At 39.4% G+C, this 25,010-nt stretch overlaps 1 protein-coding gene across 3 annotated transcripts in view; it reads left to right on the top strand.

The window, feature by feature from the left end:
- Positions 1 to 25,010, top strand: part of LOC144079760 (IQ motif and SEC7 domain-containing protein 1-like) — a 128,236-nt gene that overhangs the window by 31,186 nt on the left and 72,040 nt on the right. For 2 of the 3 annotated variants that reach the window (XM_077608312.1, XM_077608366.1), the window contains exon 3: positions 12,478 to 12,582. The exons of the other annotated variant lie outside the window; for it this stretch is intronic. In XM_077608312.1, coding sequence (XP_077464438.1) covers positions 12,478 to 12,582 — 105 coding nt within the window. The remainder of the gene's footprint in view (positions 1 to 12,477; positions 12,583 to 25,010) is intronic. 3 annotated transcript variants of the gene reach the window in all.

Below are 25,010 nucleotides of genomic sequence, written 5' to 3'. Positions count from 1 at the left end.
ACTGCGTTCAGTGGCCTCGTAGATTTCCTCATATCGGCTCCTCTTGCGCTCAACTGTGTCACAAAACCCCTTTACTTTTGCAAGACAAAACTGTACATCCAGTTTGTTTTTCTGTAGTATTGAAAAAAGCACGTCTGAATGCTCAAAAATGCCATTAAATGTGTGAAGCAAAAAAACTAAATTCAAAATCATCCAGATGTGCTTTAAATCCATCAGCACACCGCACAGACTCATTCACCATTACAGAGACAGACATTACTTTTATTTCCCTTCTGATCTCTTCCTCCATCACTTCAGCAATAGCGGTGATCAGGTTGTTTTGTATTTTGCCCGACGTGCCACTAACACTTTATTAGTGGACAGGTGGTAATGTAAATCCGTTTCTCTCAGTAATGAGAGAAAGAAGTTCCGCATAATTTCCTTTGTTTGGGGATGCAGCGTTTTCATCGTGTCCCCGAAATGAAAGTTTACACAGTCTATCAAACTTTTTAAGATTTCCCTATTTGTCTTTACTCTCTCGGGTTTTCCCAAAAGTTTTGGAGAGGACCGTTGCTTGTAAGTGTCTGGCAATGCTTTGGGGTCTCGTTGCTGCTTTCGTTAAACAAGTCAAATTTGCAAATCCAGTGTTGCTCCAAACACCATGTCGATCGGTGGCAAATAACAAGCACTCCCAGCAATACAATTTGCAGTGTTCCTCGGACCCCGTGAGCCAGGGGTAGCGCTCGTATTTAGCGAACTGAAATTGGCGGACAAACCGGTTGTAACAGGCTTGCTAGCTTCGGAGTTGACCACCCTTTCTTAATGATGTCCATTTTTTCTGGAAAAATCCATCTGGAAAATGGCTTTGTCAGCAAATCTGCAACCAAATCCATGTCCAATGTTTTCCTCCGTCGGTCATTGTGGGTGGAGTTTGCGATCTCTGGCTTTGGCCCGCCTACTCTATCACTAGCCAATCATAGTTGGTGAAAGCGATGATGTATCCTGTTGGATCTAATCGATTAACATTCAATAACTTCGAATTAGAGGAAGCACACAGAGTCGGCCATGATGAGTTTTTAACTAGCTTCAGCTGAAGGAAGAAGTCAGAGTAGCCAGCGCTAGTAGATGCACTCACCTCTCAGCTTGGCCAGTTTGAGATCCTGGTCCCTCCAACAGGGTCTGTCAGTTTTATTGAACAAAGGTCATGTGACATAGGTACAAACTTTAGGCGGGAAAATGTGAACAAAGAAATGGGTGTGTCATGGTAGATGATGCACCCCCAACTCATAGGTGTCACGGACGGAAATTTCCGCTAGCCCATGCAAAATTCTATTCTAGTGACTACACTAAATAAATCGATTAACTAGTAAAAAGCATAAGAATACATTACATACTCCACATATCCCTACGCCTACGAGAAGGCCTTGGTGTCGCCAAATCAAATTCTGATGGGTTAAAGCAACAGTTCCGTCGATGCTTGTTTTATGCAGCAGAGCCTGCAGAACTGATTGTGAAGGCCTTTAGGCAGATTTCTGACCCTGGCAACAAATAATGGCTGAAATGTGATTGGTTAAATGCTTCAATATAAAAACACACATCTGGAAGCAGTGCAACCAGGGGGAAAGCAATGAAAGGAAGCTGACAGACAATTTGGAATTATTAAATAGTATTCAAGGGCAAAATACAATTAACATCAGTCTGTGATTCAGATATTTCTTAGGCCGGCAGAGAAGGCCCTGACGGCACACCACTGCTAAAATGTGTTTAATAGTACTAAAATTATACGAATTTCGAAGGGGGGGAGAGAGAGACGGACAGAGAGATGGGGGCGGAGAAGGGGGGCGTTAATTTGTTCCAACCCTCTGAAAAACCCCAAAAACAGGATATTGGATTGGAAAAATGTTTTATTTCTTCTAATTCGCCATCCATTAACAAAGTAACACATAACTAGTGGTTTAATATTACTAAAATGTGTTTAATAGTACTAAAATTATACAGATTTTGAAGGGGGAAGAGAGAGAGAGACAGACAGTGGTGGAGGGGGCGCTTTTTGCACGGCAACACGCTCGTTTCATAACGTAAACAAATTTAAATGAACTTGGATTACGATGCAGACACACACAAAAATAAGTTTTATCTAACCTTACACTAAACTTAATTCTTATTTTGTATTTAAGTTTGAAGTTGGTTGTATTTTCCCCCGCTTCTACCCTAATTTTCACTATCGATGGGCTGTCGAGGGTTGTTTGCTTTTGTATTCCCTTCAAAATATTCCGAAAATGATGCACACAAACGTCCTCACAATAGGATAACGCACGACCACTTGCCAACAAGTAGTCTTGTATTAGCGATTGCTCCGCCAACAGGAGCTGACAGGCTAAGGGGGGAAACACTGAAAAAATGCAACGCTCCGCCCAGAGCTCGTAGATATCTGATATACACGAAAGAGATGCGCTAAAATCATAAACTGCCTCTCATGTCTTAGCCACCTGGCTTTCTCGTATCTCGAAATTTGTCTCGTATCTAGAGATAATTATTTGCTCGAAATTTTACTCGTATCTCGAAATGCTCGTATGTCGGGGTATCACTGTATTTAAATAGCGGTTCAGTGTTGTTTCCCTCGGTTCTCTTGGTTGCCATGGAGAGCAATGCTCTTCCTAACTATGGTAGCAGACCTTCCTTTGGTCCTCTTTGGCCCACTGAAATCGAATTCTGGTCTCTCTAATAAGGCAGCAGTCTGTAGACGCATACAGAGATTAAACACCACATCACATGAGCCTGAAACAAAATGAATGAACAATAGAAACTACCGGTGCTGGGGTGTCATTGTTAATTGAAAACAACGATTGAGTGTTTCACTCTGCTGGCCTTGGTTGATGTCATAGTGATTAAGTTATTGAGATCCTGGTCCTTAGTATGATTCAACCATATGCAATGAATCTAAGCATGTAGCAGTGTATGAACTCCCCCTCATTTCTAAAAGTTAGCTGGAAGAGTCTCCTATTTACTTGTGGCACTTATTAGAACAAACACTACAAGAAATGGATGGGTGAATTAAGTAAGGGAGTCCAGAAGGTTTTTCCTGCTGTAGACTTTATAAAGAATTTGGTTAAATGTCATTCATATAAAATGAGGAATCATTTGCAGGAGTTATAATGTGTGGCTAGAAAATACCATAAGTGCCTTTTATTGCAGCTAAGAGGGTCATTAGCAGTTGTGAAATGAAAAATTCATTTTGTCGTAACAATACCTAACAGCAGCAGCTGTGACTTTGGTTTAGCATTCATCAAAAAGCAAATGATTGCAATACAGTAATACCTCGACATACGAGTGCCCCCGACATATGAGTAAAATTTCGAGCAAATATTTATCTTGAGAAACGAGAGAAATTTTGATATACGAGCAGACAGCGGACGCGAGAGGCTGCTCATAAGAACATCATGGGCACTGTCTCTCTGGTCGCAACTCCCTCGTGTAATGTCTCTACGAGCACTGGGCATAGCGTTGCATTTTTTTCAGTTTTTCCCCCCCTGTTAGTCAGTGTGAATGGCGGAGCCTGTTCGCTAATACGAGAGGAGTACTACTTCCCGGGCAAGTTGGCAAGTGGTCGTGCATTATCCTATTGTGAGGACATGTGTGCATCATTTTGTCAATATTTTGAAGGGAAGACAAAAGCAAACAACCCTCGATAGGTTGCATCTGAAAGTCAGGGTGGAGGCGGGGCAAATAGAGCTAAGGGAAAAGAAAGGTATAAAAATGTAAAACAAAATTTGAATTAACTTTAGTGTAAAGTTAGATTAAACTTATTCTGAGTGTGTCTGCATCGTAATCCAAGTTCATTTAAAATTGTTTATGTTATGTTACGAGTGCGTTGCCGTGCAAAAAGTCTCCCCCCTCTCTTTCCCTCTCTCCCCTCCGCGAAATCCGTCTAATTTTAGTACTATTAAAGACGTTTTAGTACTATTAAACCACTCGTTATTTGTTACTTTGTTAATATATGGCGAATTATATATGGCCTAATATATGGCACGGGGGACATCTCCACTCCTCTTCTCCCTCTACACATCGGACTTCAAACATAATACAGACACCTGCCACCTCCAGAAGTTCTCTGACGACACCGCTATTGTTGGACGAGTGACAGACGGGAACGACCTGGAGTACAGGGGAGTCATCACAGCCTTTGTTGACTGGTGTAGGCAAAACCACCTCTACATCAACACCAGTAAGACAAAGGAAATGGTCATCGATTTTCGGAGGAATCCTCAACAGACCACTCAGGTGAAAATCCAGGGTACAGACATTGAAATCGTGGAGAATTTTAAGTACCTGGGTGTTCACCTCAACAACAAACTAGATTGGTCTACAAACATAGATGCCCTGTACAAAAGGGGCCAGAGCCGCCTCTACCTACTGGGGAGTCTACGGTCCTTTGGAGTGTGCCGGACACTGCTGAGGACTTTCTACGACACTGTGGTGGCATCTACAGTGTTTTATGCACTGCTCTGTTGGGGATGCGGGAGCACGGAGAGGGACAGGAACAGGCTGAATAAGATGGTCAGGAGGGCCAGCTCTGTTCTGGGCTGTCCTTTGGACTCTGTGGAGGAAGTGGGAGAGCGGAGGATGCTGACCAGGATGATGTCCATCATGGACAGCACCTCCCACCCCCTGCATGAGTCTGTGGAGTCCCTCCGAAGCTCCTTTAGCAATAGACTGCGGCACCCTCATTGCAGGAAGGAGCGCTTCCGCAGATCCTTCCTCCCATCAGCTGTCAGGCTCTTTAACAAAAAAATGGCTGAGTGTTAAGACCTACCGTATGCATGCATGTACATTTATGTGTATGTATGTATATATGTGCTAAGCATATATTTATTTATATATTTATTCATGTATTTATTTCTTGACCTACTTATTACCTATCTATTTATGTCTAAAATGCCTTTCCTATTCCTGCATCCTCACCCTCTTGCTACTGTGACAACGAAATTTCCCGAATACAGGATGAATAAAGTTATCCAATCCAATCCAATCCAATTAGAGCAAATAAAAATGTTTTTCCAATCCAGTATCCTGTTTTTGGTGTTTTTTCAGAGGGTTGGAACGAATTAATTTGTTTTTACTTCATTTCTATGGGAAACGTTTGTTTGAATTACGAGTAAATCGACATAAGAGCTCAATCCCGGAGCGCATTAAGATCGTATCTCGAGGTACCACTGTATATAGAAACACCTCTGGATTACTCATTGGCTGCCAACCAGTCTCGAGGTGTAACTCACTCAACTCTTGACCATGCACCTGCAAACATGAAGATGACAACTCGTATTGAAGTTTGATTGATTGGATGGTTATTTAATTTATGAATCCAGATGTTGCAATCTTTTAGTTTTGGAAAGAGAGACACCGACCAACATGCGACTGTATGTGATTGTGATGTGTGTATGTGATTGCATGTTGACAGTTTGAGAAACATCCCTAGTTTGTGTCTGATTGGGGCACAACTCAGTGCTGTCTCAGTGGGAGAGTTGTCTTGTGAAACAAGTTGAAAAATGTCACAGCTACCATTAGGAGGGGACAGAACTGCTCATGTTGCATCACACTGAAAATAAACTACTACTAAAAATACATATTGAATGTTTGACAGTACTGTCCCTTCTGTCACATTATTCGGATTGAATTGGAATTATTTGTCACCCTATGAGACATAAGTAAACTGAAATTAATTAATCAGCTGAGAAAAAAACACATCTAAATTAGGGTTTCAATGACTGATGTGTGTACAACCCATAAATATTGATCAGTAGCAATTTTAGTTAGTATTAGATAAAAAGGAGTAAACCCATGTGAGCAGTCTAAAGAGGTAACAAACAACATATGAAACAACAAGGTGTAAATAATTAGCCAAATAATTGAATTAATAAAACAAACAGACACAACATACTCATAACAATTACATTTTTCGTGGTATTTCAAAATGAGAAAATCTCAAACCATTGACAACAATGTTAGAATTTTTCCCTCAAATATGTTTTTTTTAAATGTCTGTGAGGTTCACCAATAGACATTCGCAAATGCACGCACAAATAAAAAAGAGACAAGACAATCTTCTGGGTTTTCTTGCGAGAGAGAATCGAACCTTACATTCCTCTGTCCAGGTTCGTTCTGGCGTCTCACGCATCTTTTCCTTGTTTATTAGCTTCAATGACCCTAGTTACAATGGACGTCTCAGCTATCAAGGGAGGGGTGGGAAACAGGAGTGAGACGTCAAATAGTCAAGGACCCTAGTTTCAATAGACGTCTTAGCTCTCAAAACAAATGAAGGTCATGTAGAGCCGTAGGTTCTTCTCCACATTACAGCAGTCCAAGAGGATTCAGCCTTCCTGTTATTTGGTCTAACTAAGGAGCAAAGCATTTACTTTGTTGCAAGCAGATGTACTAGAATAACTTTTCTAATGTTAATAAGCTAAGTAAAGCAAAGCGTTCTTCATTGCGAGCAAATATATAATAATGTAAGACTAATAACCCTAACAATGTCTATTAAAATTTTAGGGCCGTTTAATCAATAATTAGAGTGCAAATCTTACATAATGCTCAATTTAAACAGTTTTATAGTTCCTTTTAAATGTTCCTTGTTGTTCTATGTTGCCTAATTTAAAATTATTTTTTTCTCAAATATTTATTTTTAAGTGTCAATTATTTTTAAATGTAAATGATGTCTATATGCTTTGTATTTTGCACAAATATTATTTATGCCATCTCTAAACACAAAATACCATATTTACTCGCATATAAGCTGCATTTGTCAGACAAAAAAATTATGACTGAATCGAGGGTACGGCTTATATGTGCATAAAAATACGACATGCAACTAAACTGCAAGATGACAATGCGGCCGATACGTCAATGAATGAAATTCATGAAAAAAAATAAACGGTACCTTGCATATAAGGTGAAAAAACTTGCCACCACTCACTCATGCCGTCGCCAGCCCACCGCAGTTATAAACGTGCTCTGACTGGCCAGACGCGAGTAGCCTTGATAGATTCGTAGCGTTTACCATGTCAGCACATCCCAATAGTATTTAAGAATGATAGCAGGTCTTGCGGTCGATTGTTAAAATATCAACCTTGATACCTGCACAATGTGTATCTCATGCTACTATTGCACCCAGAGACTAGGTGAACACTTCACGAACACTACCTGGTTGTGCTTACGTTACTTCCTTTTTGAAAGGAAATTGTACATTTGTGATTATGAAATAAAACAAAATTCCCGCTTTGATGTTTTTTTTTCTTTTTATTTCTTGTTCGAAAGTGACAACTATTGCAGTAATATTCACCAAGGAAAAAATCTAGATATTTCGACATTAGAAGCAATTTGGCTTAAACGTCTGGTAAGAAAATTGTAATTTATGTAATTAAAAGCATCGGGTTCTCATCGACTTATTTCTTTTTTCAAATTGAATAATTTGATATTTTGCATTTACAAAGACAGGCATGTTAACTTTCTAATGACATTGATCCTAATAATGTGCATTTGATTCATACAGTATCTCAGAAATACCACGTGTGATGATTTTTCTTAAGATTTTTCCTTGAAAGTAACACATTTGTACTCCCTATTAAAACCATGAATATGGAGGTGAAAATTTTGAATCAGGGGGCAGGTTATACGCAAGAAATTATAAAATTCAACTATTTTAAGGCAGTTTTAAGGGTGTGCCTAACACATGGAGGCGGCTTATATGCGAGTAAATACAGTATTTTTTTCTGTTTAGACTTAAGGAAAATTGGATTGGCACAGTAAATGACACAATTATTATTATTTTTTGCAACTTGATTAGTTCATTTGTTGCATTTTTATAATAGTTACCCTAACCCAGCTTTGGGCAAACTGGTCCTGCAGGTGGCTGCAGGTTTTTGTTCCAACCGATCTGACAGTTTAACCAAAGGGGTTTCTGCTGAAACAAGAAGCACCTGACTGCAATCCAATGATTGTACTGGTAGGACACCAGATTGAGTAAAAGGTGTCCTCTTTATGGGTTGGAATGAAAACCTCCGCCCACTGCGGCCCTTTTGTGGAATAGTTTGTCCACACCTGCTCTAACCCTACCGTCATTTTTTTTGTTTGGTTTTTTTCCCAACCCATGTTCTGTTTGTCTATGGCGTTTAAATGTTCAGCTGTTTAAAAAAACTTTACAACAGCATCACAATCATTGTTATTCAGCCCAAGGCCACAGGTGTACAACAAACCCTCCCTTGAGGGAAATGCATCAGTTCAGTTTTCCAAAGTTAACATTAGTTTTTTAAAGTTGTCAATTTGTTTATCAATGTGCTCAGTAAATAGTGTTGACTTTTTTATAGGCCTGTCAAATGCTCGCATTGTTAAAAAAATCTGAATTCGAGCAATAGACTTTGGACTTGAAATGTTATTTTCCCTTTGTTAATGAAATAAATCGAAGGATACGACATCTTGTGCCCTAAACAGCCTCAATACAACGTTACTGCTGCACCGTCTGTGGTGTCTCTGTCGTTACCATGGCTACCCCAGATAAAATATTTCAATAACTTAAATATTGGTGAACTATGCAGTAAAACATTCAGTGAGCATTACTGATTAGTAGTGTATGCAAGTCTTTAAAAAAATAAAAAAATCAAGAGTTGGTGCCGCAATTATAATTAAAAGACCAAGACAATCATTTTGATATTACTACTGTTTGTGCACAGCCAAACGCAATTAAAAACCAGCGTCACTTCCTTGTGTGGTCTCTTCACTAGCTTCGCGAGGTCAGTGTGACTTCTCTTGTTACTTAAATCAATTTTTAGCAGCTCTGATCAATCAAATGTGTAAAATACATACACAGAGGTTTTAGGGAAGGCGGTTAGTTGTTTTTCACTCACCAATAACCACCATAGGCTAATTTTTCTTATTACTGCATGCCTTGCTTTTAAATTGAAACCAATGGTTGTGTCGATATGCTGTTATTCACGGCCACTAAACTCTATTAGCAACTTTGGGTTAATATCGCAGTGCAACCAATTTAAATCCTTACAATTCAAAGGAAATAATCAAAGGTGAATTTGATATTTCATTTGTAGTACAACCGATGGTCTTTTATCATGCAGGGTAGCATTGCAATACCAGTGTACTGTGTCCAATCATCCTTCTGCTAAGAATGTAAATGAGTATTGTAATCCCTCAAATATCACGGATAATGTTGACCAGACATGGCCACGATTATCAAAAAACGGCAAAGTAGGATCACCCATATTTTTACTACCATACTACGTTTTCTCACCTATACAAAAATACAAGTACTCAAACACAATTATTATGAAGTGGATTTATCAAATACTACAGTTATAAGCATATAAAAGATTGTAATGTATTAATATCTAAATATAATCTTTATATAAAAAATGTAGATACTTTAAATACTGGTTAATAGGAGTTTTAGTCCATGTCCTCCTGCATACTCCAGACCTTGAAGGGGACCCCCTTTTCAGCGAGATGCAGCTTCGCGTTCGGGATGAAACAGTTTAAGAACCAGTCCTTTGTGACGGCTTTTGTGGTCAGGGTTTCCGGTTGCTAATCTAGTAAACAGGCAGCAAGGCTTTAGTCTTTCTGTGCGCTGTGCGAAATGTATGTACTTTGATCCTTCACCACTTCTTGGCTTCAACATTCGCAGCGTCAGTACATCGCGTTTTTCAAGTATATAAAAAGTGAATAAAAATGTCAAAATCCACGCTGAAACTCGAAAGCGGAAGACAAGGGATAAAAAAATGTCGGAAGTCAGAGCACCCTTTCTTCTTCTGTGATGGGTGGAACTCAGCGCTGAAGAAGTCATATTTTACCATAGGACACGCCAAATATTATATAAAGAGCCGAGATGCACTATGTCTTGCCATTTCCTGTTTTGTTGCGAGTGAATTTTGCATCGCGTACATTGCCTGTGGAGAAAGACTATTTTTTTGAGTCACCCTTGAAAATGCCTCAAAAATATTAATGTTCCTTGCTCTGCTTAAGGAGAAACACGCCATTGCTGCATAAATGAATATACACTGGCGTTCTTTAGTAGATAATTCAACTGGATAATTCAACCATGTTAATGGGTTTTGTCGTGTGGTTAAGAGAGAGACCCATGGGAAGTGAACACTCCTCCCCTCTGGAGATGCACGCGTGTTGTTGCGATATGAATGCTGCAAAAAAAAATAAAAAAAATTCTCGTGAGGCCCGCCAGCGTGGTGAAGAGGTCCGAGATGTAGCGGCTGGTCTCACTGCCATGTTCCCTTGGTGCACGTTGTAGCGACCGTTCTTCTCCATGAAGCGCTGCCACTTTCGCTTGGCCACCGGTGCACGCGCACCGCTGTTCACAGCCTGGTTGTGCTCGCCGAATTTGCCCCGCATGGCCGCCATGGTGCCTGTCTATGCTCGCTCGACGATACTCTGCTGCCCAACGCAGCAGTTAGTGCGCTGCCAAAGCTCGCATCTTCTGACGCGCAGAACTGCAAATTCTCATGTGGACTAAGACACCCGCCTTCGACTCTGAGGAATAAAAAAATGAACCAGCATTATGATGGATTTACGCGGTAGATAAGGCCGTGAAGCTGGCATGACGATAGCACGTCAACACACTGCATGGGGCCACTCAGAAAGAGACTCCACCAGGAGAATGATGACAACATGGTCGCAGCCATTGAATTAGGCAATCGCCCTGTCTGTCACGACAACAACAGCAATATTTATATCCGAAAAAACGGTGGTCACCATTTTTCTAGTGCGCCGAAAACCTCTTGCAGAAAAAAGCTCCTTCTGCTGCCCACACGGCGCCTCCTAAAGATTCCATCAATGATCCAATGCCTCTTGAATCTGATGAGGAGGACTTGGACTAAAGCTCACAATAACCAGTTTTATTATTATTATTATTATTATTATTATTATTATTATTATTATTATTATTATCATCTAAATCAACCGAGCAGAACTATTTTCACTGTGTACAGTACTCCAAGTATTTAATTTTTTTAAATGTTAATATTATATTTAGATATTAATAAATTAGTCTTCATATGCCTATAACTGTAATATTTAATAAATACACTTCTTTATAATTATACTTGTCTATAGGTGTAGTAAAGTGTAGTATGGTATGTAGTCATATTAGGGGTGATCCTATTTTGCGGTTTTTCAATTGTCGCGAGCATGTCTGGATGCTTCTGGGCTGTTTGTATCATTCTTTCTCTACAGTGAAATTTCACTTCAGCGCAGAAGAAGCGGTGCCTTGACTGCTATTTTTCATCTCCTGTTCATTCGCTGTCAATCCTCCCCACCCCTAATTTGATTGGAATGTCTAGCACTGTCAATGGCAGTTAAACAGCGTTTAATGATACTAATTATCTAGGATATGCTAAGAAGCATAATGTACAGTGTACGGTACATCAAAAACATTTGATAAAACATGTAAATACTAATCTACAAACATTTACCGGTAGGCCCACTAAAATGTAGTACCATCATGCCTTAGTCAGTACTGCTAAGATATGTTAGGAAGTGTAATTTACATACAGTACATCAAAAATATGTCAATACTAGGGTAACACAGATTTACCAGTAGGCCCACAAAAATGCACAGTACCGGTAGGATACGTTAGGAAGGCTAATGTACAGTGTACAGTAAATCATTTACATTTGAGAGGAGTGTATGGGAGGTTTATACATTGGTAAAGGGAATAATGGTGTGGGAAGTTATAAAAACATTTAAACACAGTAATACCTTAAGATGCGATCTTAATGCATTCCGAGACCGACCTCGTATGTAAATTTACTCGTATCTCAAAACAATTTTTCCCATAGAAATGAGCTAAATACAAATTACAATAATCCCTCGAATATCGTGGTTAATGTAGACCAGAGAGGGAGAGACACGGAGAGGCGGAGATAGGGAGAGAGGACAGGAGAGACTTGAAGCTCGTAACAATAACATATTTCAAATGTAACTTAAATGAACTTAGGTTATGATACAGACACACTTAAAGATGCAAAGATAATAATGTTAATAATGGCGGTGTTCGAGTCGGAACTTGCTGCTTCCCCAAGATGCGGCAAGAAAGACACAGCGATGCTGTTTTCATAAACAGCCTCTCGCATACTTGGCCACTTGCCGGCCGCATCGGGAACCGTCTCATATGCTCGTATCTCAAATTTGTCTCGTAACTCAAGGCAAAAAATTGCTCTGAACTTTCCTCTCTGATCTCAAATTTCTCGTATGTTGGGACACTCGTATGTCAAAGTATTACTGTGTGTATAAAATTCATTTAATATGGGTGGGTATGGAACAGATTAACCACCAAAATCAAGGTAATATTATATTAAGCAATTAGCTTTAAAAGGAACATTGATTATGTTGTAGGTGAGGAAGTAATTGAAGGCTCTTTTTCTGGCTGCCTTTACTTGCTGACTGTTTAGCAGTTTCGTTGGCTTTAATGCTATATCCTTTTGCAGGAGACATGCCTCCTTGCCTGTCCAAGTCACTGTCCAAGAGACTCTTGGGAGCATAGTGTCCTCTGGCAGCATCCCATGTCGCAAGTGGAAGTCTGCTTCTTTCGGGTAATGTGATATTTTTGATTTCTATAGAAATTATGCATAATTGCTTAAATACATTTGTGCATTAATGTTGATTACTAGATTAAGTGGGGCATAGCGTTGAATGAACTGGAACAATTTGAAACTATAATGAATGATTTTGAATAAGACAAATAGATATTGGTTGTTGTGGAATACGGCATTTTGTTGGGTAAGTGATTGCAATATTTAGTGGTTTGAATGTCTTGTACAGTGATTGAATGAACTGGAACAATTTGAAATTATAATGAATGATTTTGAATAAGACGAATAGATATTGGTTGTTGTGGAATACAGCATTTTGTTGGGTAAGTGATTGCAATATTTAGTGGTTTGAATGTCTTTTACAGTGATTTTTTGTGTGGGTCTGATTTAAAAATCAAATGAGTGAACAGGGAGTATTTTTGTGGTTTCAGGCTGAAAGCGAATGGGAGTGAATGTGCATTTTTGTAGATCCAAGTTTAAAGGGAATCTGAAATTCTTAGTGGTTCCTGTATGTGGATTTTTTTTGTAGGTTTGAATTTTTGAAATGTAATATTTCTGATGGGTGTAAATTTTTGGAATGTGAAAATTCTCCAGCAATGTGTATTAAATGTGCTGAACAATTAAAAAAAATTTAATCGTAATGATGCGAAACTGCAAGTTTCAGAATTTTAGAAATACTAGAACTACTGTATTTTTTTTATTGTTGGAAAAAAAAAACGAATTTTGCTTTTTGTATAGTAGGGCTTATTGAGTTTTGTCTCGGATACAAATATACTGCTTAGATCTACTGTATATGCTTTTGGTTCACTTCTCCCTTTTTCCCAAGCTGAGCTGAGTTGCGAGCGTTGCTGCAAGTGCTGAGATGTAAGTGGAGGCGGCAACATTAGCAGGACAGACTTAGGGGGCTTCAAAAGGCTGGAGATAGTTTTCAAAGACGCCTCTCAAGGCTGTGTGCTTTGTCGTCAAACAGCCAGCGACTAATCCATAACCCACTTTTGGCTCATGCACAGTGCACAAATAAATCCCAGTATATAATAGAAGATTGTTCTATTTTTAACTAGCAGTGTTCAGAAGTTTCTGACATGTGAGATCATGGGTGGCTTGTTTTTGGTAACAGCAGCAGCAATGCTATTTTTGGAATATACCTCACTCATACGCCTTACTTCAATTTTTATAGCTTTTTATTTGTGATTATTTCTAAGTATTCAGTTTGTGTATATTGTTTGACTGTATTGGTCCCCCTCTTCCTTTGAAGTTGACAAAAACCTACATATTCATTCATTCATTTTCTGATCCGCTTTATCCTCACTAGGGTTGCAGGGGGTGCTGGAGCCTATCCCAGCTGACTTGGGCCAGAGGCAAGCTGTTCGCAGGGCACAAGCAGATGGATAAGCATTCAGACTCACACCCATACTTAGGGGCAATTCATAGTGTCCAATCAGCCTACCATGCATGTATTTGGAATGTGGGAGGAAACTGGAGTACCCGGAGAAAACCCACGCAGGCCCTCGGAGATCATGAAAACTCCACCCAGGTGCACCGACCTGGATTTGAACCTAGGACCCCAGAGCTGTGAGGCCGACGTGCTAACCATTCAAGTCGCCGGGCCGCCCTCGGTATGTATATACAATTTTGGAAATTTAAAAAAATCACCCCAGCAAAATATTTAAATAAAATAAGCAATAGGTTTTGTTTCACAGTGTCTGAAGTTGTTTTAATAGTAGTGCAAAACGGTAATGAAACAAATTATAAACTACACATTGTGACTCATTTATCATTTTAAACTCTGAAAGACAAAGCCACTAACAAAAACAATAAACCACATAATTAATAATGTCTTGCAAAAATCCACTGCTAGGCATATTGGGAATTCCAGTGTCCATTCCATCATATTCCATCTGTCAATACCCCTCTCATCTAGTGAGGGATACATTCAAAACAACTGGAAATACATAGTTGTGTTAAAAAAAACACCAGGGCATGTAACCCCGCACAGAATACAGGCAACCCAAATTTGTTAATTTTATTAATATTAATTTTAAAAAATATACTTTATTTTACGTCAAATATACAGGAGTAACTTAATGTACAGAAACCAGCCACTCATGTTATGTAATCTTGCAGCAGAAGGGAACATATTACAAAGAAAAGTCTCTGCTGGCAAGCCCACTAGACTTTTTCCCCCTTACATTCATGATTGATTTCAGATGCCTGTATTATCATTATAGCCCATGGATATTTTTCTTCCATACGGATTTCTGTTGGGATTCAATAGAAAACAAAGCTAAACCGATTTGTGCTATGTCAGTAATTTTTATCTAAAACTTGTGTGACATGTGGCAAAGGGCCTGTGCCATATTTGAACCTTTTCATGTGTTTCATGATATGCTGTTCAAAGCAAAAGGAAGATGTGAAGTAAAGATTTTTTTTAACCTCCGTTAGATGCTACCAGGCAGTTTCTCACAACATAAAGCATAAGGTTGCCTCATTGAAAACTACTGGGAACCTTAAGGAAAAGAATGTTTTCTGGTGTGTATGTTTTCATGTTGTTATGCCTGTGTGTAGAGCTACGGTGATGGCGTCCTCAGTGGCCCTATTCGCTCTATAAGCAAACTGGTGAGGGTCAACAGAGGGAGGGATTGTATCCCTGATGTGGCGGGCGATCAACTTTTCAAAGCACTTCATGATTTTCCGATCATCCTGATCAATAGGTCATTTTTGGACATTTAAATTACAGTGATGCCTTGACATAAGAGTTCCCCGACATACGAGCAATATGAGATACGAGTAAAATTTCGAGCAAATATTTACCTTGGGATACGAGACAAATTTTGATGTACGAGCATACAGCCACCTTGTGAAGCTGCTTATGAGAACATCGTGAGCACTGTCTTTCTAGCCGCAACTCCCTCGTTTAAATGTCTCTACGAGCACTGGGCGGAGCGTTGCATTTTTTAGTGTTTTTCCCCCCGTTAGTCAGTGTAGAATGCGGTACGCATGGCGGAGCTTGCTCGCCAATACGAGAGGAGTATACTACTTCCCGTTGGCAAGTTGTCGTGCGTTATCCCATTGTGAGGACATTTGTGTCTATCATTTTCGGAATATTTTTAAGGGAAGACAAAAGCAAACAATCCTCGATAGGTTCCTTTTAAAAACTGCAGCTGAAAGTCAGGGGAGAAATGTTTTTCCATTCCAATATCCTGTTTTTTGGTGTTTTTTTTCAGAGGGTTGGAACAAATTAATTTGTTTTTAGTTCATTTTTATGGGAAACGTTGATTTGAGCTACGAGTAAATCGACATACGAGCTCAGTCCCGGAATGCATTAAGCTCGTATTTCAAGGTACCACTGTAGTACAAATCTCTCTCTAGATGGCAAATATTTTATTGTAGTGATTTTTTACATTTTTTGAATCGGGCAAGTATTAAATCTATGATGTTTTAACCTTTTTTCATTTACTAAGGAAAAAGAGTAAATATTGCATTTTTCAAATTCAGTTTATTTACCGTGAAAAATAAAAGTGGAAAGAGGAAACATTTCAGATATAACTAGATATTTAAAGAAAGTCGGCACTCTTCATTTACTTTCTCGGGCTGCACAAAATAATGCGCTGTGCCAGATTTAGCCCCCAGGCCACCACTTTGACACCCGTGGTCTACTAGGTAGTGGTATATGCATTACGTGTGCTGCAACATGCTTGACATATATTAAACTGTTGAAGAGGCTTTTTTTCCTCCTCTCTTTGATATCTGACTTTTCATATTCATTCATTTTCCGTACCGCTTATTTACTCTCACAAGGGATGTAGGGGGTGCTACTGTCTATCCCAGCTTACACTCATGTCTAGAGGCAATTAAGAGTGTTCAAGCAGCCTAGCATGCATGCTGTTGCGATGTGTGAAAGAACCAGAGTACCGGGGGAAATTCCACACTAGCCATGCAAACTCCACATAGGAAGATTGGACTCCACCTGGGATTGAACTCTCGATCTCAAAAGTGTGAGGCTGACAGACTAACCCCTCGGTGGCCAGGCTGCCTGAATTTTCATAACTTCCTAAAAGAAAAAAAAGCTATTCTCAACAAATACTGGGTTTCTTTCTTGGTCCCTTGAAGTTCATAGAAATCGGCAAAGAAATGTTGCCATTATATAATTAATAATATATTTTTTTTGCTGAATGTATCATAATAAGAATGTGCAGGATCACAGAGGGACCAAACCACAAATTTCTCCAACAAGCTTCTCCTGTACTTTATCTTTCTGTACAGAAAGATAATTTGGAGGAAATGCATTAAAATGCTCGCCTTTAAAAGGGATGTAAGGTGTCTGATACTGTATGCGGGATGGATGCAGACATTGTTTACTAGTTCTAAACAGCCCCCTGCTGTCTCTGTTACTCTGACAGGCTTGGTTGCAAAGTGCTAAAATGTATTACAACCTAGAGTTGCAGCGTTGCTGTGTTGATCGTAGGTGATGCAATCTCAAGGGACCAGCTATCACATTCATAGCTAACAGTGCAGCTGCAAAACTGAAATAGTAGAACATTTCCCACAGGGCTGAATGACATCATTCTGTTGTTTCTTCCATTTCACCCACGCGGTTTCACTTACCTGTTCCTGTTTTCCCCATTTCTGTTCTCCTGTATCATAATAGTTGCGTTTGATCCGCGATTGGACTACTTAAACACTGTAGTAGCTGTAGAATGCCGGCTCATTTTTGGTGCCTGAATGTGAATTGAAGTTTGCTAACAAAAGTCTCAATCCACTGATCCTCCCGGTGTTAAACCCAGTGATACATTTGAATTATTTCATATCTTGAAGTTTGATCAATGCCCTCATCCGAAGTTCTTAAAAGTCCAGATTAATCCTGAAGCAATTAGTATGCTTAACCCTATCTGCTTGAACCAGCTAACATTTTAACATAGCAAACAGCCTTTGCACATTTTTTTGTATTTCATTACCATTTGCTCATATAAGAACATAAGCACTTCTCTCTAAAGAAAAATGCAATTGACCATTGATGCAAGTGTAACGTATTTAGCTGAGGTTATTGTGTTGACCCAGCAGTGCTAGAGCTGAAACCGCTGCAAGATAAACGTCAAAGACAATTACCTGATAATCCAGTATGGATGGGCATTGTTCCAATGTGGATTGGAGAGCAGCTATAGTACTTTTCAAGAATTATTTCCGTACAAGTACAGTGGTACCTCTACATACGAGCAGCTTACCTACGAGATGCTCGAGATACGAGGAACATTTCGAGCAAATAATTATCTCTAGATACGAGAAAAATTTCGAGATGCGAGAAAGCCAGGTGGCCAAGACATGAGAAGCTGTTTAACATTGTAGCGTACTGTCTTTTTTGCCGCATCTCTTTCGTGTATAACAGATATCTATGAGCACTGGGCGGAGCTTGCATTTTCCCGTGTCACAGAGCTTGCTCATGTCATGGATGATATCGTGTCACTTGGAAATTGCTTGGGGCTGGAGGTTAACGAGGCAGATGTGAATGATCTAATTGCCGAGCACCACGAAGAACTGATGACGGGATTTAATCGAGCTCCAGGAGAGTGAACATTTGGAGGTGTTGCGGGAACTCGTAGCAAGGAGTAGGTGGAAGAGGGGGCCGCATGGCTACAAAGGATATCAAAGATATGCTAGGGACGTGGCAAGAGTTTTCTGATTTTGTAGGAAAGAGGCGGCACCCTAACAAGCTGGCAAGTGGTCGTAATATGAGCAAACAAATGACTATTTAACAAAAGAATTGGGTGAACCGTTTGGAAATCTAATAATGTACCGATGTCCCAGAAACTGAAATCACTTAAATGTTATTTAGCATTTTGACATGAAGTACATCCCTCATCTCATTTTCTGAACCGCTTTATCCTCATTAGGGTCGTTGGGGGTGCTGTAGCCTATCCCAGCTGACTCCAGTCCAGAGGCGGGGGACAACACCCTGAATCGGTGGGCAGCCGATCGCAGGGCACAAAAAGACAGACAACACTGCACACTCACACCCATACCTCGGGGCAATTTAGAGTGTCCAATCAGCCTACCATGCATGTTTTTGGGACGTGGGAGGAAACCGGAGTACCTGGAGGAAACCCATGCAGGCCCGGGGAGAACATACAAACTCCACACAGATGGACATGGCCTGGAGTTGTGAGGCCGACGCGCTAGCCACTCGCGCCACCAGACATGAAGTACATGTTGCATCAAACTGTTGTGTTGTGTGGAAGAGTTCAAAAGGAAAATCTAAAAAGCCTTTTGGTTCAATTCTTGCCTTTTTTATGCTGTTCGTAATGTTTTGACTCCTGATAGGAACTTGCAAAGGGTTTTTTAGTGGCCAGTAAAAGAGAGGATCACTGCCATAATGTGTTGAAATCTTTTTAAAAGACTTCAGTTGTCTTTGCTGTGTCTGTTTCATCATTTTGTCTGATAAGACCTGCTGGAACGCAGTTTTGATTCCAGTGTAGAAAAGTCATGTGAAAACTTGCTTTGGCTCAGTAAACAAGATGAATTTGACTCTCTGTGCCATTTCCTTTTCTGAGTTTTGCTGCTGAGCCTTTCCTTTGGCCAAGGGACAAAGGCAGGGATGTGCTTCCTGTCTGCCCTTCCTGTGGCTCCATTGTTTTGCACCCAGAAAGCTACTGCACACATTAATAGTTTTTAAAGGCTTGTGATATCACAATGTAAAGTGCCTCGCTCGGGTTGGATTTACTGCAATTTCTGCCTTCACTTTTTTTTTATTCGTAGCTTAACTGAGATGGTCTTTATCGTCATTGTGACGATGTTGAAAGTATGCTAAAAAATGCCTCAATTAAAATTTGATTCATCACTAATTTATGGAGGTATTTTTCCCCCACTCTTTTCATTATAATAATAGTTTCTAAAGTATTTTTAATGATACATCTATAAATCCCTATTCTATAACTGCCATTTGACTACACCATATCAAACCACAGGGCACATATACAGTCAGACAACCATTCACACTCAGTTTCACACGGTCATCGAGAGGGAACTGATCCTAAACTGCCTGCACGCACAGAGGTTAGGCAAGTCAAACACTACACCAGCAATGATGTAATGACCTATATTCTCGTGATTCAAAGAAATCTTCACACCCTTTCTTTTCATTGTATATGTGTAAGTTTGGATTTGCCAAACATGTTTTATTTGTGCTAGTGAGGTAAACTGCTTAGTTTACAAATGGATAATTGACCTGATATGTCTGAGTAACAGTACAAGATGACATCGTCCTCTTAGTCATGTCTACCCATCAAACATAAAAATAAAAACATTAGCTTTTGCAGGCATCATCAACTTTTTAAATGAGAAAATCTACAGTAGGATTTTCCAATGAAAATCACTTTAGGAATACAGTGGTACCTCGTCATACGACCGCTCGTCATACAAAATTCTCGTCTTACGGCGGAAATTTCGATCGAATAATTCGCCCGTCATGCGATCAAAATTTCGTGATGCGACCAAGCCAGGTCTTTTTTGCATATCTTTCGTGTATAACAATATTTACGAGCACGGAACGATTAATTCAACGAGTTTCTCCTAAGACCAGGAAACGCGTAACGCGCATGCAAAAAGAGGGCTTTCTGGGTAATGAAGTACACTCGTGCACGCAACACCCATAGGCAATGGAAACCTTTCTCAGAATAAAACTTCATTACCCCCAATCAATACGTGGGTAAGCTCAACTATTGTATTTCCTGTTATTCTTTCTAAGGAAAGAAGCTCCCGCGATCGTTCTTTAAAGACTATTTCTCGTTGGCAAGTGGTCGTGCGTTATCCTATTGTGAGGACATTTGTGTGCATCATTTTGGGAATATTTTGAAGGCAATACAACAGCAAACAGTCCAGTAGCGAACGTGAGGGTGGAGGCGTGGCAAACCGCCAACCCGGAAAACGAAGGTAACAAAGATTACAACAAAATTAGAATTCAGTTTGTGTAAAGTTACATTAAACATATGTTTGAGTGTCTGTATATATTAATCCAAGTTAATTTAAATTAGTTTGTTCCGTTTACGAGTGCGTTGTCGTGGAAAAAAAACGACCCCCCCACACCCCCAAACGTATCTGTCTCCCGTCGGCGAAATCTGCCCAATTTTAGTTAGATTAAACACATTTTATTACTATTGAACCACTAGTTATGTGTTACTTTGTTAATAGATGGCGAATTAGAAGAAATAAAACATTTTTTCCGATCCAATATCCTGTTTTTGGTGTTTTTTCAGAGGGCTGGAACGAATTAATTTGTTTTCCATTCATTTCAATGGAAAAAGTCCGCTCGAGTTACGAGAATCTCGTCATACGAGCTCAGTTCCGGAACGGATTAAGCTCGTATCTCGAGGTACCACTGTAGTTGCAAATAATGTTTTTCAATGCCTATTAAATTACTATTTGGGCCATTAATTCCTTTGTTTACTGTTCTGGAGCCTGTCCCAGCTAACTCTGGGCAGTAGATAGGGTCCACCCTGAATTGCTTGACAGTTAATAGTAGAGCAAAAGGAGTGTGACAATCAATTATGCACACACTCATACCTGGGGGACAAAAAGTGCTCAATCTGCTTACCATGCATGTTTTTGAGAAGTGGGAGGAAATGGGAATACCTACAGAAACCCCAGTTAGACAGAGGGAGAACATGCAAACTGCACACAAGCCTGGAATTAAACCCTTGTTCTCAGAACTGTAGGCAGAAATGATAACACTTAATACGAGTGCGACATACTAGGTCCATTATTGAAGAATTTAATATGAATTTTAATCTGATCTATTAATGGTTGATTATTCAATTAATCATTAAAACTCTATTTTTCATCCCATTAGATAAAAAATTGATAACTACAGGATGCGTGAAATTAGATTATTTATTTAATCAGGCTGCAATAATCGAACTGCAATGAATATTCTTACAACAAACCGTACACCAGCGTTGCAACATGTATCAGTCAATAGGGATTTCAGATTATGTGGTAAAGAATTAAGATTTGCAGTTTCCCAATCCTCAGTTTGCAGTCACCAAAGAGCTTTTTGCCAAGGTTGAAATTTCCGTTTGTTTCTGTCACGGTTGGACAAGTGCAATTTAGCCTTAGTACATGTTGGCGCCGACAGTAATGTAAGACACGCAGATGTCTGGCAGCCGAGCACAGGTGTTGTTTATCCACACAAAATCGGGTGTGACATCAGTGTTTCTTGAGCCTTCGGGTAATGCATACATGCATACAGTGACCATCCATCAGAAACATGTCGAAGTATTTCTTTCTCAGCTTGGTCTTGCTTTCACTCTGCTGTGGGTAAATTTCCCGGGTAAATTAGATAATAGTGAGAGATTAGTGATGTTGTGTGACTTTCACATATCTTTTGCTTTCATCAGCTCTCTGACCCAGTATTATCAGGCAACCAGGCCTTGAGCGCTTCAAATCTATCTCCCTGTCTGATGGGGGTACATTTGCAATTCCATAGCTCTGCATCAGGCCTCAGATCAAATCAGGAGGGATTGATAGGGGATGCTTTTCCAAGAGCTGGGAGGTGATGGAGCAAGGATTTCTGCTCATTTCTCCTGTAGGAAAAAAGACTAGAGTTGGTTTTCTTTTTCACAGCTCGTTTGTACCACTCAAGTGGAGGGTTTTGACCACAAGATCCACCGATCCACTTCTGTGTAGGGGTGAACTGAACAAATCTGTATTGATATAGTCAGATTAGTGAGTGTTAACGGATTGGGGCCTGATGTAGGTAGTAAGGTACAGGCAAACATTTATTTCCGGGCATACTTAAGTGACCCAGTGCTCTTATTTTTGCCTGCGTCCCCTGTGCATGATTTTAGGCTAGGACTCATATTTTCAAACCAACATGGGTCCATCGGACGCAATGTTTTTTTTTTAAATCAAAATGTTTATCGTCTATATACATTTTGACAACTGTGTCTGCCATTGTTGTTTTGATCTTGTAGGTCTCGTGATCTCTTTGTTTGCACAATCTCATCACCATATGGCATTTTATGAGTGTTGTGTTGTCCTAAGTAGGGAACAATTAACTTCAAAGAAAATGCCTCCTAAAAAATGCTCGTGTTAGGTTTGAAATAACATCAAATCATTTTTTTTGCATCAGCGACAAGTCAGATAATACGTGTATCATCACGTCATGATGAGCCAGAAAGTCAATATCGAAAATGACACCTTTCGTAAGATCGGGGAAGTAAAACAACAAAACAAGCATGTTGAATTGAATTGAATGGCTCTATTGTCATTATACAAGTACAATGAGATTTAAAGCTTTACCATAACGTAGGCACATAAATTAGTAGTCATAGTAATTATTATAAAAATGAAGCGAGGTAAATAAAAAATAAAGTAGCTAGTAGCTATGGAGTTTAAGTGCAAGTATCAAAGTGCAAGATAAAAATTTGCAGTGCTAAGACTGAAGTAAAAGTCTGAAAACATTCCTTATGTATATGCATCTGGCAATGTTATGGCATTTTACAGTGACGGTACTTAATTGCGTCTTGATACCGTATTTATTCGAGTATAACGTGCACCCATACTTTGTGACATAATTTCTTTTTAGTTTTTTCTCAGCTCACACCAAGGATTGCACCAGTACTGGTAACTGGCAAATGCTGAACACATGTCGCCATGACAAAACATTTCTTCACAACATATGGTATGGAAACCTGGTAAAATAAATTACTACCAATATGAACACAATTCTCAAATGGAATTTACAATATTAAATCCTTAAAGTCTAATTTATCATCATAATATTTAAAGTTTTTCAAAGTCTGATTGATCATTAGATTCACCAAACAATTGATTCCATTCTTTTTGAGCAAGGATAGCAGGTAAACGAACAAAGAATCCCAATAAGAAGTACTTTTATGCCAAACTGGATGAAAGTTATATCTGATATAAACATAAAGAATGGAATGCAGAAATCTGCAAATTCATTCTTTGTTTTACTAAAATGTGCTGCCACATTTATCTTTTTTTGATGTGATAATTATTTTTCATTGTCTTTTAAATGTAGTTTAACGCTTCAACTCACATTGTCCTTGCACAATCTTGGGGACTCATTTCTGTTGGGACCTATAGCTTTTCAATATTGCAAGTCCTGGGGACCTAACAGTTTTCATAGGTAAAATGATGACCACGAGATACTTAATCCACAATTCCACAAAGTCTAATAAAGCAGAGATGCAGAAGAAAGTTAACACTTTTTTCCTGCTGACAATGTTTTTCAATAATCTGCAGCTGTAATTTTCATTAGTTTGTTTCATAATTTTTTACAAATTTGAATTAGAAAGATTTTAGTCCATATCAACAAAAAAGGCTTTATATCTACGATTATTTGCTTTTATGGCTACCATTTCAGGTGGCTGTTCTACTTGAATGCCCTAATTTCCCTCATCCTAATGCCAGAGTGGCAGTTAAGGGAAGAAAGTAAAACAGTGTAAATCCACTTTAGATTATCCTTTAAGTACTGTGCTAACCAGAAGAAGGCAATGAATGGTGTGACAGTGTCGATGATCACTGGTAAGATGATGAACATTTCAACCATTAATGATGACAGATGACACGGACTCATATTTGAGCATTATTTGACCTTTGAGCTTGGATTCTTGAACCCCAATGGTCAGAGTTCTTTTTAACCCTGTATGGATCTTTTAAAGGTTCTGCCAAGATGTCTTTCTCTCTCTAGCAGTTTAGTAGTTTTGAGACAGCTCATAGTTTAGCATCCTTTGAATGACTAGTGTTACCTACTCAACTGTATAAACTCACTAGCCTATGGCCTTTTTGACTCCGCTCACGCTGATCAAGTGTCTTGTTTGTATTGTCACTCAAATTGCATAGGTAGTCACACTCATGCCCTACTTCCTTACTTAGTCCTTGCGTGTGTTTATCAAAATAGATGTCCCTTTGTTCTGCAAGTTGCAATAGACATTTCAAAGTCTTGTCTGTCTGCGGCTCGTATCATGCAGTTGTTCACGGGCCCCCCGAGTGGGGAATGGTTTAATTGCTTTGACTAGCTGGCCGTAGGAACTAACTCCATATTTGGAAAGTTTCTTCTAAACTGAAACACATCCACTAATGTTCAAATTAACGCCCACTTTTGCTTACTGGAAGAAAAAAAATCTAAACTGGAATCCGATATCTAAGAGGTGTTGCTCTCAGCCCTACGGATTTGTGAGAACAGACCTTGAGAGTCTCAGTCTGTGTTTTGTGTCTCCGTCTGTCTTCCAAAAAACCCTCAAGAACAGCAAATGAGGACGTGGCGTTCTAGGAACAAGGTCAAACGGTAACACTGTCTTTCCACTCATTTTCTTAACAAGCAGACACCAAATGCCCTCTTTGACTCAGTGTTCAGAGATGCAGCATCAAGTTTTACATTTAATCTCAACTATAATGAATAATATTATTAT

The sequence above is a fragment of the Stigmatopora argus genome, chromosome 1 (genome assembly GCF_051989625.1).
Source record: "Stigmatopora argus isolate UIUO_Sarg chromosome 1, RoL_Sarg_1.0, whole genome shotgun sequence".
Taxonomy (NCBI): domain Eukaryota; kingdom Metazoa; phylum Chordata; class Actinopteri; order Syngnathiformes; family Syngnathidae; genus Stigmatopora; species Stigmatopora argus.
This window is presented reverse-complemented; position numbering and strand designations above follow the sequence as displayed.